Genomic DNA, 17,969 nt, shown 5'->3' with positions numbered 1-17,969 from the left:
AAGGATACTTAGAGGTTAAGTAAGTACACAATTTGCCCGAAGACCAGGTCCTCCGTCAGTAAACGGTAGAGCTCAGAATTTTTGGAAAACAGTTTCTACAATGAGATTCTCCGAAGCAGATGGCCCAGTAGAGGGCTGCCCAGTCGAGTGGTGACTGGAGCATTTGCTGAGGCCGTGCTGGGCCACCCCAGAGCTGCTGATTCAGGGGGTCTTGGGTGAGCTTGCATCTTTAATAAATTCCAGGTGCTGGGGCTGGGCCTGGAGCCGAGCTCCGAGAGCCTCTAGATTGCTGTAATGAAGCCACACACCCCATCTTCAGTAGTGCTCCGTATTTTGGGGACAGGAACTTAAATTCTGGCTCCACCGATACCTGCTCTGCTGCAGCTGGTCTCTGCTGCCCTTTCCCGGTACGCGCGCAGGGACTTGTCTGTGAGCAGAATGTCCTGTGGACATTCACCCCTCAGCCCCAACAGCTTAAGGTAAGTTGTTATGAAATCGGACGAAAACCGGCTTTTAGAGCCTTTTTGTGTAATTGCTTGACCTCTTTGCTTCAGAGTTTCAAAATAGCTTCCGTTATCTCAGAAGAATTAATAATTTCTAGGCTGTGATGTTAAAGAAGGACAAATACAGGTTTTCTGAAAGAGTATAGTATAGACTTACTGTAGAATTTCTTATTGATCCCTTCTCACCTGCAGAAGAAGGCAGGCAGAAGCAGGGCATGCTGGGGTTCCTCAGGCTTTCCCTGGCCTCTGTGGGGCCTGTCAGAAAGGCATCGCTGGAAGTTGTCACTGTGTGTGCAAGGGAGCACATCCCAGTCCTCTCTGTGTTCTCTGGGTGTGACTCGTGGGCACGGGGCAGGGAGTGAGTTCCCTAAATTCCTGTCTTGTCGTCCTCTCTTCGTTAATATCCTCAGCAGTGACCCTTCTCAGCACAGCCCTCTAAGTGGGAGCAGATGCATGGGCTTCAGGTCATTGGTGTTAGTATCACTGTGATGTCATTGCTTAGTCCAGCATTTCGTTTACCCATTTTCCAGATGCTGTGGATTATACAGTTGTCTTTAGTTCTGTTCGCTTGAGAAGCAGATTGGTAATTTTTGGAAAGCCATGATTTAAAGCCCCTCGTCTTCATTTACAGTCACATGGTTTTAAGATGGACAGTCTTTGTTACATGGATACACTTGATCCATAAAACCGCCGTTCAGTGACCAGTTCTGTAATCCGAGTGCTTTTGAAAGTGCTCTCTAGAGTGGGGATCCAACGGCCTCTTGTTTCTCCGACAGAAAACTGGACTCACAAGTGTGTCACTGTTACTTCTACACGGACGGCTGGGAGTCCGATGCCCCCGTAGGCTGGGCTACAGTCTTCACATCCTCCCGGGTTGAGCTTTAACGCTCGGGTTCAAGCGTACTTTACGTTTAGATAAACTGCCATTTGCATCCTGTGTTGATCACGGTAGAAATTAAGATTAACAGTTAATTAAATTAATTAATTAAAGTTAAAAATATTATTTGGGTGGGAAAGGGGGAGAACCTGAGCTGGGACTGCAGACTGTCCTTTCAGGGACTCTGACGGCCCCTTCCTTCCCCTTCTTCCGAACCCACCTGTAGTGTGGATGGCCCTCACGTTCAGATGCTTGTACAAGCTTGCGGTACCCTGTGTCGGTTGCTCCCTAATGCCGAGACGAAACACCACAGCTCAGCAACTTACAGAAGAAAGTTGGTTTGGATTTAAAGTTTCAGTCGATGATGGCAGATTGGGGGCGTGGCAGCAGGAGCTGCAGCTGGGGCTGTCTTGGACTGTAAGCAGGAAGCAGAGAGGGCCCGCTGGGAGTGGCAGGAGGCCTTGGAAGCTCACAGCCTGCTCCCAGTGAGGCCACACCTCCTAAACTTATTCCAACAATGCCACCAAACAGGAACCAAGTGTTCAAACTCTGAGTCCATAGGGGATATTCTCATTCAAACCACCACCTGTCCATATCATGAAAGTTTCTTAACCTTTTTTACAGATGTGTACTTCAAGCCCGGGGAGGGGGGGGATGTTGGTTGGGAGGGGTGGAGACAGGACCTTGACTGAGAGCAAGTTCTGCTCCTACAGAGAACTTGAGTTTGATCCCCAGCACCCATGCCAGGTGGCTTACAGCTCCAGGGCACCGGCATTCTGTGCACTGATACGCACGTGCACACACACACGTGTGCGCACATACATACACGTTAAATGTTTTTAGTATGTTTTCCCACACATGTTAATGAGCACTCTAGGAAAGAGCCTGAGTCATGGAATCATAATGGATTGGGTCGTCTTTGTTGTGACCTCAGAGGTTTGTTGGTTTGGTTTTGAGACAAGATCTCACTGTTAGACCAGGCTAGCCTGGAGCTCCAGCCTCAGCCCTGTAAGAATGAAATGTGTGTTAGCATGCTGGCAGTCTCCTGCATGTCTTAATGGTACACATCTGTTATTCAGTGATGGGAGTTCATTTCCCCTGCTGGAAGGTGTGTGTGTGCGTGTGTGTCTCAGTTCCCCCGCTGGAAGGTGTGAGTGTCTTAGTTCCCCAGCTGAAAGGTGTTTGTGTGTGTCTCAGTTCTCCTGCTGAAAGGTGTGTGTGTGTGGAAGGTGTGTGTGTCTGTGTCTGTGTCTCAGTTCTCCTGCTGGAAGGTGTGTGTGTGTGTGTGTGTGTCTCATTCTCCTGCTGGAAGGTGTGTGTGTTTCTCAGTTCCCATGCTTCTCCTGTGTTTGGTCTCCTCAGAGCTCTTCCCGCTTGCTCAACTGGCTTCATTTTGCCCCACACGCTGTAGACTGGAGGCGAGCACCCTGGGTTTGAACTAGTCCTTGGCCACCCCCTCCACTGAATATTTCCATGCATTTTAGAGATGAGCCTGAGAACTGTATGGATAAATTGCAGCAAGGGTACCCCACTAGGAGCCATTGCACCCCACTAGGAGCCACTCCTTTGACTCCTGTGCTTCCCATCCATTCAGAGGGAGCGAGGCGAGACTGTTAATCATCTCTTGTTCCCTGAGCCATGGCTCACAGTTTCACTGTTCACGTAGAATATAGTAGCTTTTGTTTTCTCCCTCACAGTGGATTTCCAGTAAACCTGAAGTGTTCTACGCATTGGTGCCCCACCTCTCCGCCTGCTGCACACCCCTTCACCCCCCCACAAGCCACTGCTTTGAGCAACTTGTTGCTTTGTGCACTCTTTCTGACCAAGGAGAGCCTCCTGTAAAGTCGACGGAGCTGAGCTGCTTAGCTTCCTTCTGGGGTCTTGGCAGTTGGTTGGGGGACCAGCAATTTGAATGCATGGCTTGTATTTTTTAATCCCTCTCCCCTATGATTTTGTAGACCTCAGATTGCTCCAAATGCATTTGCACCTATGAACTTGCACACTGGAGTCCGCCCTTAATCTCTGCTGACCTGTTCAGTCCCGGCAGCTTCCTTCAGGAAGCACCAGGTCGTGGGTCCCTCACTCCTTCCTGGTGGTGAGTGAGGTGATGCCGTACCATGACAGATGCAGCAAAGCAAAGCAGAGAAGGCGTAGCTTGGGAGAGATATAGTAACCTCATGGCAACCAGGTCAGAAACCCGTCTGTCCCGGGTCACCATGTTGCCCTTCTTGTTCACAGATGCATCTGTCTCTTTGGGGTTGTATCTTCCTCACCTGTGTCCCGAAGACCTGACATGGCGCACGTGGACAGGTTCAGTAAATGTCTGCGAAAAGTAGTGACACCTCGCTGTCGGTTGTCCGTGCACACCCTAACCATAGGAAAACAAGGATTCCTCAAATCCAGCAACTTCAGGAAGTTGGAGTTGGTAGACAGAAGTCTTATGTAAGCAGACAGAGAGCATAGGAAGGCTGGCGAGGCCCATGCTTCTTGCTCTGTCCCCAGTGGATGTCTTGGGAAACAGACTACGGTTCGCAAAGCATCTTCACCTCGGCTGTTCGGCACTTCCATCCTGTGGAAGAGAAATCAAGGGAAGTCCTAAATTCTTCATGAGCAGGAATGATGAGTTTCTCGTTTCTCAAAATAGAGCCCACCAAGACTCGCCACTTCCTCTGTCTGCTATTTTAAGAAGTGGCATTCAGGGTCTCGTGTGTTCATATTCAGCCTCTGAGGCAGAAAAGTCTAGAAAGTTCCCAGGAAGCTCTTGTGGCTGAGGGACAAGCAATGGGAGTCACTTGGTTAGTTGTTGAGGCTCGCTCCGGTTCCCATGGCTTGCAGACCTTGCGTGGGACCGTAACCGAACCATATTGTGGATGAGCACTCTCTAGATCGGCTGGCTTCCAGAGGTATCCCATTTCCCCAGGACGGGGAAGATTCTCTGACTTTATTACCTTTCCATCTGGAATTCTGGTGTGTGTGAACATGGGCCATCTCATCCAAGTGGGCATGCGTTGTGGGCAGGAGGTTTCAGAGGCCCGGGAGAGGGCTGAATGGCAGGACACAGAGCCTCACCCTCCTTTGTCCACGAGCACAGTCGGGATGTTTCTGCACTGGTGGCTGCTGCCTTCAGTACCCCAGAGATGCCATTGCCGTCTTTGTGGAATTACTCTAATAGGAGTGCCTCTCTGAGTACCTCAGTCCCCACCCACGCCCCTCCCGAGCGTGAACTGCATCATTGCTCGGTTCAGCTGATAATACGAGCTTTATATCTGCTTCAGCCTCTGCCCCGAGCACCAGTGTCATCTCTATTATAGTTTTCTCTCTGTTAGGTCCTTTGTCTTTTCGTCTCTGTGCATGTCCCTGCCATCGTTGGCTGTTTTATTTCATGAGTTCATAGACAGTGGAGGAAATTATCTATGACTAGATCAGTGTAATTGAATAGATACGAAACATTCGCTTAGAGATAAAAAGGAGACCTGGCATGCAAACAGTAATCGAAGTGCATTTAATAATAATAATAAGACACATCTAGTGGGTTCCTGTGGTCTGCCAGGCTCTGCCTCTGACACGTGTTCACTCAGCAGCCCAGCAGCCGTCCCTGATGACTGTCTCATCTCCCGTCTGCCTTGTTCTCCCGGCCTTCAGCGTGATCGCCTGAGTGGTCGTGTGGCCCTGGACAGCAGTAGAGCCAGGTTCTGTAGGAGACCGAGCTTATGAGTTGTTCCGAAAGGAAAGGCATTCAGAGTTGGACAATCGAATAAGGCACATGTATGAGTTACTTTTTTATTGCTGAAATGAAATGAAAAGTGCCCGACAGAAGCAGCTTCCAGAAGGGCTTCTCAGACTCCTAGTCTGAGGGTGGACAGCGGGGTGGTCAGGGACACAAGGCATCTGCTCACGTGGAGCCTGCAGTTGGGAACACTGGGAGACGAATCGCTCCGTCTCCTTCATCCTTTCTCCAACATCTGCAGCCCCAGCCCATAGAGCAGTCCCATTTTCACATAACGGGGGTCTCCCCACTTCAGTTAAGCTAACCTAGAAAAGCTCTCTCAGACACGGCCCCAGAGGCTGGCCTCTGAGGCAGTTTTAGATCCGGCCAGATGATGACAGTATAAACTGTCAGGGCATGAAGTGAATGCTTCTTTAGATTTTGAAAATAAATTCCAATAAGTTATTCCTTGTGGCTGAACCTCCCTGAGTACATTACATTAAAAGTTGGGTCTGTCAGGCTGTGGTGGTGCAAACCTTTATTCCCAGCACTCAGGAGACAGGTGGATCTCTGTGAGTTCGAGGCCAACCTGGTCTATAAAGTTAGTTCTAGGATAGCTAAGGCTAAACAAAGAAACCCTGTCTCGAAGGAGGTAAAAAAGTCCAGTCGGGTGTGGGAGAAGAAAGAGTTCTGATTGACAGAGGACCTAGTCGTAATCCAGTCTTGCTGGATGATCCAGACCATTAACTTGTGGTCAGCCTAGATGTTGGGTAGGTTAAGTGTGATCATGTGAGTGGAACCTCTTGAATGTTGCACTTGGGAGCATAAAAGCATGCTTCTGCTTCACCGTTGCATCTGGTTACTCCAAGATGACTTCTAGGGAGACCGAGTCACCTGATTGGTGGAAACAGTATTCAGTGTCCTAGCTAGGTAAAATGACCATGCCATTAGTAACTGAACCGTGTAAGCAACTCGAATTTTACCAAGTGGTTGAGAAATAATTACTGCCTTTGATAGTTGTAAATGTATTATCTGTGTCGTTTGCATATAGGAAACACATGTATATGGGAACATGGAAAACTGGTACATGAAATTATTATAATAAATTTTATTATTATTAGCCTTGCAGTGTGATAATAGCTCTAAAGTTTAAGTTTGTCAACCATATGCTAAATATGACTGTTGCCCATTTCTTAAAAAATTTGAAATCCATTCTGTACCTGTTTGTCCCTAGGTGCTTTGAACTCCAACAGCGGACTTGTGTGTTTGACACAGCCCAAGGGACTGACAAAACCTAGCGTGTTTATTTTCTGGCTCTTTAGGAAGTCTGCTGATTTCTGTCCTGATTTCTGTTGGAGGTCCTGGGAGCAGTTTTCCCATGGAAAGTGGAAACTTGGAAAGTCCTACCCACTACCAGGTGCTAAGATCAAGTCTTAGACAGAGTGTGGTTGTGCATAAGGAATGGAGGGACTAAGTGTTGAGGCCACATGATGTGGGAGTCCCCTCTGTGTGCTGTGAATACCGTTGGTGGATAAAGAAACTGCCTTGGCCTGTTGATAGGGCAGAACTTAGATAGGCAGAGAAAAGGAAACTGAATGCTGGGAGAAATAAGGGTGGAGTCAGAGAGAAGCCACATATCCCCGACGGAGTGGGAAGGAACCTTATCCTGTAAGACACAGCCTCATGGCGATACACAGATGAATAAAAGTGGATTAAATTAGTATGTAAGAGTTAGCCAATAAGAAGCTAGAGCTAATGGGCTAAGCAGTGATTTAATTAATACAGTTTCTGTGTGATTATTTTGGGACCTTCCTCCCACAGCAACAGGCTGCAGCCAATGAGCAGGGAACATTGCGGGTGAGGCTGGAGCAGGATTTCCTTGGCTCTTTGTGGGGGGTGCATCCTCCTGGGTCTTTACCAGAAAGGCCCCTGGCTGCTGTAAGAGCAAGGTCAAATAAAATGTAAAGCCCAGATAAAACAAAACACACAAAGGAACTTGGACCCTTCCCCCTTCCATGGAGTCTTCCATAGCCTTTTTGTGAAGGAGCAGAAGGTAGATGTGTCTTGAGCCTCGGTGGGTGGATATGGCTATGTGTTAGACACCTTGTAAGCTGGGGACGGGTGGAGCTGACGCCATCTGGGGTAGCTGGTTTTGTTAGGTTTGTGGAAATGGCTTCTGAGGCACATATTATTAATTATGACATCCATTCATTTTGCCAGCTGCTATGTGCAGCACAACACACAGAAATAGAAGAATGAGTTTTTTAAAAGTTGACTTTTAAAAAGAGAATGTTTTTTCCCTTGTGGCAGTTCTATTTTAAAAATAATTACTTTGTGCAGATTGTTTTGACTTTAAAATCTTGTAGGCGTTACCTGGACTTTTGCCGTCCAAACTAAAAAGACTTTTAATGATATATAACTTCAGTGTTTTGATTTTGCGTATTTTCTAACCTCCGTCCCTAAAACATATTTTGTATAATTATGGTTAGTTGTATACTTCTTTGGGTTCTGAACTTTTTCTTAGAATATAAAAGTATCTTTGTCGAGTGTGCTTGGGTCAAGTATTTGACATGAAATATAAGCTTTTACTCACATGCCATGCAAAGTTGTCTGGCTTGGACAACCACGGCGTCTCGGGCTGAACACAGAGTGCAATGCAGTTCTCACTCAAGGCGCATTCCAGTGTCCCGTGGCCTTCTGCGATGCCTCAGCATCCCGATGTCCTCCATCCTGGAGCTCCATTCTCCCTGCAGGCCACTGCTGGATCATGGTAGCCCTGGTGGAAGGGGGACGCCTCTCAGGGCCAAGGTGTCAGTGGCCACATCTCTTCTGCTTACAGATTGTTGGCCAGAAGACAGTCATGTAGCCACACCTAACCAAAGGGAGCCTGGGAAATGTATTGAGAAAGAAAGGACAAAGGTTGGGCACTCAGAGCCTCAATCACAATTTGCATTGAAATCCCACTTACATAATTTCGATATAAGTCATCAGTTCAGCATAGATAATGTTCATTGAGATCCAGTGTTTTAGGTCTTGTATTAATGGTTTAAAAACAATTTTGCAGTACTTTGATAATGTCTGGTTTTTATTTATCTTGTCTCTCTGTATTGTACATGCGTATATGTATTCACATATGTGCTTACTTGCTTGTCCCACAGCACACGTGTGGAGGTCAGAGAACAGCTTCCAAGAGTTGGTTCTTTCCTTCTACCACATGGGTTCAGGGGCTTGAACTCGGGTTGTCCGGCATGACAGCAACTGTCTTTACATGCTCAGCCATCTTGCTAGCCCTGGATTCAGTTGCTTCTCATAATAGATACACACACATATGCACACATACGTATAAATTTTTAGTTGCTTTCTATAGCACACAAGTACACAGACACGTAATACGTGTATACTTATGTCTGTTTTAGCAGTTGACATCCTGTAGTACATAGTTACTTGAATATGTATTTCTGCCTGCAGCATAGAAGTGCCCCGCAGATGTGCTGGCGGTGACGGTGTGAGAGGAGAGAGTTGTACTGAAAAGACTGTTGGAAGTAGCTAGAAAAGACTTGTTATCTTTCATTTCCCACGGGCTTGTTACCCTTCCTACCCAGACCGTGCTAGGATCAACATCGCCGTTCCCTGGGGTTCACTCCCGAGGGTGTGAGCAGTTTTTCTTTCTTGCCTGCTTTCAGCCCAGCTCATGTTTTTGTAGATTCAGGCCATATGCATGTTGTGAGTGTATAGTATTTCAGAGGAATGGGTGGTGGCTCAGAAGGGTTCCAAGAAGTATCCCAAGGGTTCCAAGGAATTAGTCCCATAGGGACATTTAAGGCCTGGGTCAGGAAGAGCGTACAGTGGCCGGCTATGGAAGTTTGGAAGGGGACAGGTCAGCCAGAGGTGGCCTTAGAAATGGCTGGAAATCCCATCAGAATGGAGACCTCTTATGCTTACATGACAGACGAGGCACCACTGTGCCTGGACAGGGTGCCGTGAGCGGTGTCTCTTCTCCCTCTGAAAACAAATTTCTTCTCATTGTGTTTTCTTTTCGGGAGTGAGATCAATGCAGTTGTTGCCGAAAAGTTGGGCGATATTATGGTCTGGATGTACAGAGTCTTTTCCCTTTCTCAAGTAAGCCATGATGGCTCATGAGAAGCCACCCAGGGCCCACACACGGCCTGGAGTTGCAGTGTGAGATTCATCTCGAATAAGCAAACGAAAGGGTCTATCTGTCTCTAAGAGCATCTGAGTGACGGGGACTTTTCTTTGGTCTTCCAGGCAAAGCCAAAGCTGATCGAGCCGCTGGACTACGAAAATGTCATCGTGCAGAAGAAGACCCAGATCCTGAATGACTGTCTGCGGGAGATGCTCCTCTTCCCTTACGATGACTTCCAGGTGCGTGGCCATGCCTCTCTCGGTGCCGCCGTGTTTCTGTAAGCCGACTTACTGTTTGATTGGTGAGCTCATGCCTTTTAAAGTGAGGACTAGAGCCCACCTTGGTGGCGCAGGCCTCCGTATTCCTAGCTATCTGGGGAGCAGAGTAGGGGGATCCCACATTCAAGGACTGGCTAAGCCGCAGAGTGAGTTCAAAGCCAGCCTGGACAATGTCATGAGATGGATAGTACACGTGTCCCCTAGCATGTGTGAAGTCTTGCGTTCAGTCCTAGTGTAAGAGGAAGGCGTTGTTAAAGAGAAAATGGATATGATTGTGTACCTTATGAAGACTTCATATTTTTAGTGAGATTAATTTTTCACGTTATAAATAAATATAAATCTACATATAGGTGTGTGTATCTGTATACCCTAGGTTGACTTAGAAGGGTACAAGTGGTTCTTATGTCTTAGAAGATTATTTTAGATTTTAAATCACATTTTTTTCGAACAGAACTAGGACCTGTGCATGCTAGGCAAGGTCTGATCTACCACTGAATATACCCCAAGCCTCGTTTGCTCTTACTTAAACCAGGTATTCTAGAACCTTCTGGGGAGCAGAAGAGGCTTGTTGCCCATCCTGTAGGATGACACGCTTGAACCTTGCTGCGACACGCCCTGAACTGCGGGTCCCCAAAGAGAAGGGCTGTGTGGTGGTTAGCAGTGTTGTGAAGTTTGTCTCGGTAGCAGAGCAGCAGGAAGGAGGTGTCATTTCTCTGAGGGAAGCTCCTGCCATTCTTCAGAGGGAAGCTCCTGCCTCCAACTGCCGTCTGGGCTGCTGCTTGATGTCTTTTAGCCTCTAGCTAGGTGACAGACAGGAAGTGTTGCGGTTACGGAGGAGCAAGGGTTACTAGTGACCCAAGGCCACTGCGGTCTGTTCAGAGGTTCTTGTTCCTATTTTGTTCTCCTGGATGTTTCCCAACAGTTTCCTGTCCTCTCCCTCAGTTTCCTTGAGCTGGATATCCTACGTGATGTTGTTACTGCCCAAACCTGGTCTTCTGTGAACGGAACTGAAAAATGAACTACTTGTAGATTCTAACGTACTTGGAAAAACTTAAACCAGTTGGTGTGGAAAGTCTCCCCTTGGGGGGCTGGACAAGTGGCCCCGTGATGAAGAGTGCTTACTGCTCTTTGCTGTGGTGGCCTTATTTTGTTTTTGTTTGTTTGTTTGTTTGGTTGGTTTTTTTCCAGACAGGTCTCTCTGTGTAGTCGTGGCTGTTCTGGACCATTTGTCTCTGTAGACCATCCTGGGCTTAACTCAGATTCTCTTCCTTCTGCCCTGAGTGCTGGGATTCCCCATACCTGGTTTCGCTTGTCACTCTTGTAGAGGATTTGAATTCAGCCCCTACCCAGCACCTATGTTTGATGGCTCACAACTGATTGTAGCTCCAGCTCCAGGGCATCCGGCACCCTCTTCTTGTCTCCACGGGCACTTCCCCACGCATGTGCCTACTCACAGACAGACACATAAAGAAAAAGAACATCTTTTAAACATCTTTCTTTTTCTTTTTCCTGATCTCATTTTCCAGAATTACAGCTGTAGTGCACATTGTTTTGCTTTTTTCTCCTTTAAGATGCTCTCCTGTTAATAGCTCTTGCTCAGTTCTAACCCTTGACGATCCCCTGCAACACCAAACTGAAAAGACTTCAGTTTGGACGAGCAGTGAGAATTTCCATGGATGTCTTTTCTTTCTAGCTTGCTAGAGATGCCTGCATCAGCTGGACGTGACTCTCGCTTAGAGCCAAAGTACTCTCTGCTAGTGAGTGGGATCCTAGCATGACCCCAAAGACCATGCTTTGGAAGCATGCTTCATCACTAAACCCCGAAGCTAAAGGGTACACTGGAGGGCTCTCTAGAATTGTGTCCTTTGCCCGGGGACTGGCACCAAATGAAAAGCAAAGTCAGTCATTTACAAATTAGACTCCTTGCTGACAGGTTTTTTTCTGTAGTGTTCTTGGGGAAGCCATGGTGTATCTGAAGCTTCTTAGGGCGTGGAGAGTGTGTTTTTATTGATATTTAGGAATAATTTTGTTGTTTTGTTATAAAACCCAGAATGAAAAGTTATATTCGTAGGCACGGAGTAAAATTAATTAAGAAAGAAAGCAAAACACCCAACACACAATTCCTTTAGTATTTCAGCATCCTCGTCTCCCCCAGGGACAAAGAACCCAGATACTCCAGCAGTTGTAGAGGCAAATGATTAAAACTTCAGAGGAAATTCATTCATCCATTTCTGTGTTGTTCTAAGGGACACAGAGCCTCAGCATCCCTGTTCTGGCCGAGAATGAATGAAGAAGTCCTGGTTTCTGTTTCAGGAAACTTGTTCCAGAGTTGAAGGAGTTTGAATATCAGCTTTGGCCCGCGTCCTGGCAGTGGTGACGGGTCACAGCTGACTCCGGGCACTATTTGTTCTCCTACAGACCGGGCTTTGTCATCTGAGAGACTGTTTACACATCCGTTCTCGCTAATCTGTCTCGCTGATGGTATTAACTGTCTAATTGCAGTGTGAGTTAATGATTTAGCAATGCCACAGTCCTCCTGATTCTGTCTTCTTAGGTAACGAGGATTATCGAGTGTTGTGTGTTTAGAGGCAGTGCAAACATTCGATCAGAACAGAGCATCTTTTCTCATACAGAAAAGGGACAATGGGGTTAGGAAACGGGGGAGATTATAGGCACAGTGCCTGAGGGGGCATCAGTAATGAACTGTTCAAGTAATAGAACTTGTATAAGATGTCTGCCAAGCATGTCAAATAGAATTTCTAAAGTATAAGCATACACAGTGGTGCTGTCTTTGCATGTTTCCAAGTGATAGATCGACATTTAGCCCCTGTTCCTCAGATCTGGGAACATCCAAGTGGCCTCTGAAAAATGGAGTGTATAGATATTTATTTATTTATTATGTATACAATATTCTTTCTGTGTGTATGCCTGCAGGTCAGAAGAGGGCACCAGACCTTATTACAGATGGTTGTGAGCCACCATGTGGCTGCTGGGAATTGAACTCAGGACCTTTGGAAGAGCAGGCAATGCTCTTAACCTCTGAGCCATTTCTCCAGCCCCCAATGGAGTGTATAGAAAAAAAGGCTATCGGGTAGATGTACTTACCCAAGGATGAGGTTGTTGAAATGAAAAGGCTAAGAAACATGAAATGTTTTTTTTTTTTTTAAAAAAGAAAACGAGAGTCATGTCAGGTAGTTACAAAGCAAATGAGATGATCTTCCTCAGCAAGGGACAGAACAGGAGTGTCACAGGACAGGACAGGACAGGATTGTCACGGGACACAGGACAGGAGTGTCACGGGACAGGACAGGAGTGTCACGGGACACAGGGACAGGACAGGAGTGTCACGGGACACAGGACAGAACAGGAGTGTCACGGGACACAGGACAGGACAGGAGTGTCACGGGACACAGGACAGGACAGGAGTGTCACGGGACACAGGACAGGACAGGAGTGTCACGGGACACAGGACAGGACAGGAGTGTCACGGGACACAGGACAGGACAGGAGTGTCACGGGACACGGGACAGGACAGTAGTGTCACGGGACACGGGACAGGACAGGAGTGTCACGGGACACGGGACAGGACAGGAGTGTCACGGACACAGGACAGTAGTGTCACGGGACACGGGACAGGACAGGAGTGTCACGGGACACGGGACAGGACAGTAGTGTCACGGGACACAGGACAGGACAGGAGTGTCACGGGACACAGGACAGGACAGGAGTGTCACGGGACACAGGACAGGACAGGAGTGTCACGGGACACAGGACAGGACAGGAGTGTCACGGGACACAGGACAGGACAGGAGTGTCACGGGACACAGGACAGTAGTGTCACGGGACACAGGACAGGACAGGAGTGTCACGGGACACAGGACAGGACAGGAGTGTCACGGGACACAGGACAGTAGTGTCACGGGACACGGAACAGGACAGGAGTGTCACGGGACACGGAACAGGACAGGAGTGTCACGGGACACAGGACAGTAGTGTCACGGGACACGGAACAGGACAGGAGTGTCACGGGACATAGGGACAGGACAGGAGTGTCACGGGACATGGGACAGGACAGGAGTGTCACGGGACACGGGGGCAGGAGTGTCACGGGACACGGGGGCAGGAGTGTCACGGCACACGGGACAGGAGTGTTACGGGACACGGAACAGGACAGGAGTGTCACGGGACACGGAACAGGACAGGAGTGTCACGGGACACAGGACAGGACAGGAGTGTCACGGGACACAGGACAGGACAGGAGTGTCACGGGACACAGGACAGGACAGGAGTGTCACGGGACACAGGACAGGACAGGAGTGTCACGGGACACAGGACAGTAGTGTCACGGGACACAGGACAGGACAGGAGTGTCACGGGACACAGGACAGGACAGGAGTGTCACGGGACACGGAACAGGACAGGAGTGTCACGGGACACAGGACAGTAGTGTCACGGGACACGGAACAGGACAGGAGTGTCACGGGACACGGAACAGGACAGGAGTGTCACGGGACACAGGACAGTAGTGTCACGGGACACGGAACAGGACAGGAGTGTCACGGGACATAGGGACAGGACAGGAGTGTCACGGGACACGGAACAGGACAGGAGTGTCACGGGACACAGGACAGTAGTGTCACGGGACACGGAACAGGACAGGAGTGTCACGGGACATAGGGACAGGACAGGAGTGTCACGGGACATGGGACAGGACAGGAGTGTCACGGGACACGGGGGCAGGAGTGTCACGGCACACGGGACAGGAGTGTCACGGGACACGGGGGCAGGAGTGTCACGGCACACGGGACAGGAGTGTTACGGGACACGGGGGCAGGAGTGTCACGGGACACGGGGGCAGGAGTGTCACGGGACACGGGGCAGGAGTGTCACGGCACACGGGACAGGAGTATCACGGGACACAGGACAGGACAGGAGTGTCACGGCACACGGGGCAGGAGTGTCACGGGACACGGGGCAGGCGTGTCATGGGACATATTTGTTAAGATCCCATCCTGGTCCTTTGGGGTCAGTGCTGTCTGTCTGTCTGGGACTTGTGGCTTTCCTGGCCTGCAGGTTCTCGAGTTCCTTTAGAAGCCAATTGAAATCTCATGTCCTCTGAAACTACTTACGTCCACTGTGGCCTCTCCCTGATTCTTTTATGTCCTGTGTATGTAAATGTTTAGTATGTTGTATAGTCTGTCACTGCCTGCTGCTCTTTCTGACCTAATGTCATCTCTCTGCTGTGGGCCTGAGCAGGGCTCAGTCCAATACCACTCTTCTGTGTTTCTGTCCCGCCTGCTGTCCGGCCCCTTTGTCTGCACAGACCTCTAATCCCTGATAATTTGAACACTGGGAATAGATATATGTTGAAAATACCTATTAGATCAGCGATTCAGTTTGGTGAATTTTTTAAGTTAAAAAGACATAGGTAAGTTGGGTATAGGTAATTCCTAGGATTTGAGAGGCAGAGATGCAGGCAAGTGTCTGTGAGTTGAAGGTCTGCCTCGTCTGCCTGGCAAGTTCAGGCCGGCTGAGGCCACTGAATGAGACCCTGTCTTTCATTTTTTTAAAGCCATTTAAATCAAGTCTTAAGAGGAGTATACTTTCTGGTGGCTAATGGATCTTTCTGTTCCTAAAATTTTATAGTGTTTTTTAAGTTGGTAGTTGGTATAACTTTGGACTTTCCAACGAGCAAACTCAGAGGGAAAATTTTAACAGGCTGTGAGTGATAACCTTTTTTCATCAGAATGTTTTGTATCAATAAAAATGATTGATTGCTTGAAGGATGGCAGGGTTTGCACAGTGGAAAGTACTGTCCCTGCCAGTCATGGACTCTGTGGAGACTGCAGGACCTGTCCACTGCGTCTCACCTTCAAGTGTCTCCTGGCTGGTTCCCTGAGTTACCGCTGCCTGTGTAATTTTGTATTGCCATGGAGCCTAAAAGACAGTCAGGAGATAATTTATGGGTGTCATTCCTTTTTCATGAACGTTAGAACGAGGCGTCTACTATAAGCCAGGGATGATGTTTGTATGGGGAAGTAGAGAGAGCGTTTACTCCACTTCTGAGTTCGTGTCTGAAGATCTGAGCCACGATGCAAAAGAAGACGGTGCAAGATGTTCTGTAGCTGCCCGAGTTGCAGGAAAAGGATGTCTGTCCATGGATGATCACAGTGTTTGCTTGTGGTGGGAAAGGAAGGGAGATGCTATGGGTGTGTATCGCCACACCTAGGCACACCACATTCTTTAAAAAGAGTGTTTGGTTATAGGATTCCTAGCTAAACATGGGTGTGGGTCTGCTTGCAGAGTCAGAATGAGGTGTCGTACCTCAGGAGAACCCCGTCTTGAGAGACCCATGGTGCATCGTCCACGCCTGACCGGGAGAATTTAAGATGCAGCTGGAGATGATGAAGGAGCACCAGTTCTAGGAAGTGTTTAGATTCAGGACAACCTTTGCGTGGCCTCAGGATTGTATAGGGAAATGTGGTAACTCCATTTCCCTGTCAGTAACATCTTGATTTTTACTTTCCCCCTGGTTCTTTTCACTCACACGCAACCGATAATTATCTGCGAACCAGTGGCCTGGAGAGGAAGCCAAGCGCCAGGACTTACAAAGGCCTGGAAATCCCTGATCTCATTTCCCATCTACCGTTTGGAAAAGAAAATATTTTTCAGCACTGTTTTTCCCTTGATAGGTTTTTTCCCCCACAATGAAGCAATCTCAGGACTTCGTTTTTGACTTTTTACTAAAAATGTTCTTTTTGTAAATTCCTTGAAAATTTGTCACCTGGAATTTGGTGTCCGTCAGTGTGATTTTATGTGACCAAGGTGGGATAGACGTTCATATCTAGGACTGGACCTACCTGGAAAAGTTGATATACAATGTTTCTGAGTTGACATTTCAGAATGGCCTTTAGGAGGTGAGAGTTTTCATTCTGTTCAAGTATAAGAAAGTGAGTGATGAGTTTCCACTGTGGAATGATCTGTGAAGGACTAGCTGGCATCTCAGGAGGTCGGCCTCTGTCTGGGTTGAAGAGAACATGTACGTAATGAATTCTCATAGCCTGTGCGAGGAATTCGGTGGCTTTGTCTGGGGCTTAGGGCTATACACACAGAGCAGAAGCCCCAATTTCACACTGCTAAACACCGAGGAGAGGAGATAAAAGAAAGCATTGTGGGTACTTGTAAGACGCCAGAGTTTAAAGCAGGTTCATTGTCATCTCATAAGTCACAGTCCATGAGATCCTGTTATGTAAATTCAGCATCCACTAGCGTATCCAGGTGCTGGCAGCCTGAACTCTCTCACGCCCACTCAGAACGAGAAGTCAGGACCAAGAGAAAGGACCAGCTAACCCCCAATGTGGGAGACAGAAGCTGGGTGGGCACCTGCTCCTAGGAAGGAGGAGGAGGCAGGACAGGCGCAGGACAGAGATGCACCAGGAGCCCAGGCTGCACTGTGGCATGGGTGTAGATCCACTGGCCTGGTGTGTGTGAGGCCCCTGAGTTGATCCCAGAATCATCAAACAAAACAAACCGCGAGGGGAAGCCGCCATCACCTCACTGCTGCAGGGACAGAGAGCCCCAAGGGTGGAAACGTGGGGGGTCGCAGAGTAGCTGGGGCGAGAGAACCCATATTCTTAAGAGAGTCGTTGCCAGGTGACAGCAGACCCAGGAAGATCACGAGAAATGGAATTTCCTTCTGTCTTTGTCGGGTCATCCTTTGTGTGCTGTAAGGTGTTCTTCCGAAGGCTATCGCTTTGGAGTTTTCCGTGTTTATCTAGAATTATTTTTAAATCATTGACAAAGTGTGTTGGTGCATGTGAGTGCTGGTGCCAGTGGAGGTTAGAAGCCTAGGATCCCCAGGAGCTAGAGTTGTAGACGATTGTGAGCCACGTGACTGAAGTGAACCTTCTGGAAGAGGGTTGTAACCACCGGGCCGTCTTTCCAGCCCTGGAGGAGTGTGCGTGGGGTGTGTGCATGTGTGTGCCGTTGTCGGAGGGGTCAGAGAGTGTTGGCTTCCCTGGAGCTAGAGTGCAGTCTTTTGTCAGCTGGCCAGGGGGTGCTAGGAATTGGTCTCCCCACCTCTGCAAAGAGCAGTGTGAGCTGTTAACCATCTCTCCAGCCCCTTTCTGGGAGTTCAAATTAAATTTCTCCCTACACTAAATGGAATTCGTTCTCCAGGCTCTTCCAGGTGAGCTAAACAGTGGGGTGGGGGAGCGGCCGCTTCTCTGTGAATGGTGTCGTTAGAGGTGAACAGACTACGTGTGGGCATGGAAGGCTGGGACAGGAACTCGGAGGTGTGTGGTGTGGGAATGCCCTGCATGAATGTGAGTTTCCAGCGTAGCTTGGTGCTGGAGTCATTCATGAGCAGCTCATGTGCTTTGGAACAAATGCTTCTGCCGATCCTTGGAGAATCGCCATCGCTTCTGTGTGCAGTCAGCCAGCTGCAGCACCTTTCCCAGAA

General features: G+C 48.5%; 1 protein-coding gene across 34 annotated transcripts in view; it reads left to right on the top strand.

The window, feature by feature from the left end:
• The window catches only part of Dock9 (dedicator of cytokinesis 9), a 252,259-nt gene that overhangs the window by 108,289 nt on the left and 126,001 nt on the right, over nucleotides 1-17,969 (top strand). For 33 of the 34 annotated variants that reach the window (XM_075949297.1, XM_075949294.1, XM_075949324.1 and 30 more), the window contains exon 2: nucleotides 9,353-9,469. In XM_075949297.1, the coding sequence (XP_075805412.1) occupies nucleotides 9,353-9,469 (117 nt within the window). Of the gene's footprint in view, nucleotides 1-9,147; nucleotides 9,206-9,352; nucleotides 9,470-17,969 lie in introns of those variants that run through there. The other variant, XM_075949307.1, reaches the window with a different exon arrangement.

Source organism: Microtus pennsylvanicus, chromosome 15 (genome assembly GCF_037038515.1).
Source record: "Microtus pennsylvanicus isolate mMicPen1 chromosome 15, mMicPen1.hap1, whole genome shotgun sequence".
Lineage (NCBI taxonomy): Eukaryota > Metazoa > Chordata > Mammalia > Rodentia > Cricetidae > Microtus > Microtus pennsylvanicus.
This window is presented reverse-complemented; position numbering and strand designations above follow the sequence as displayed.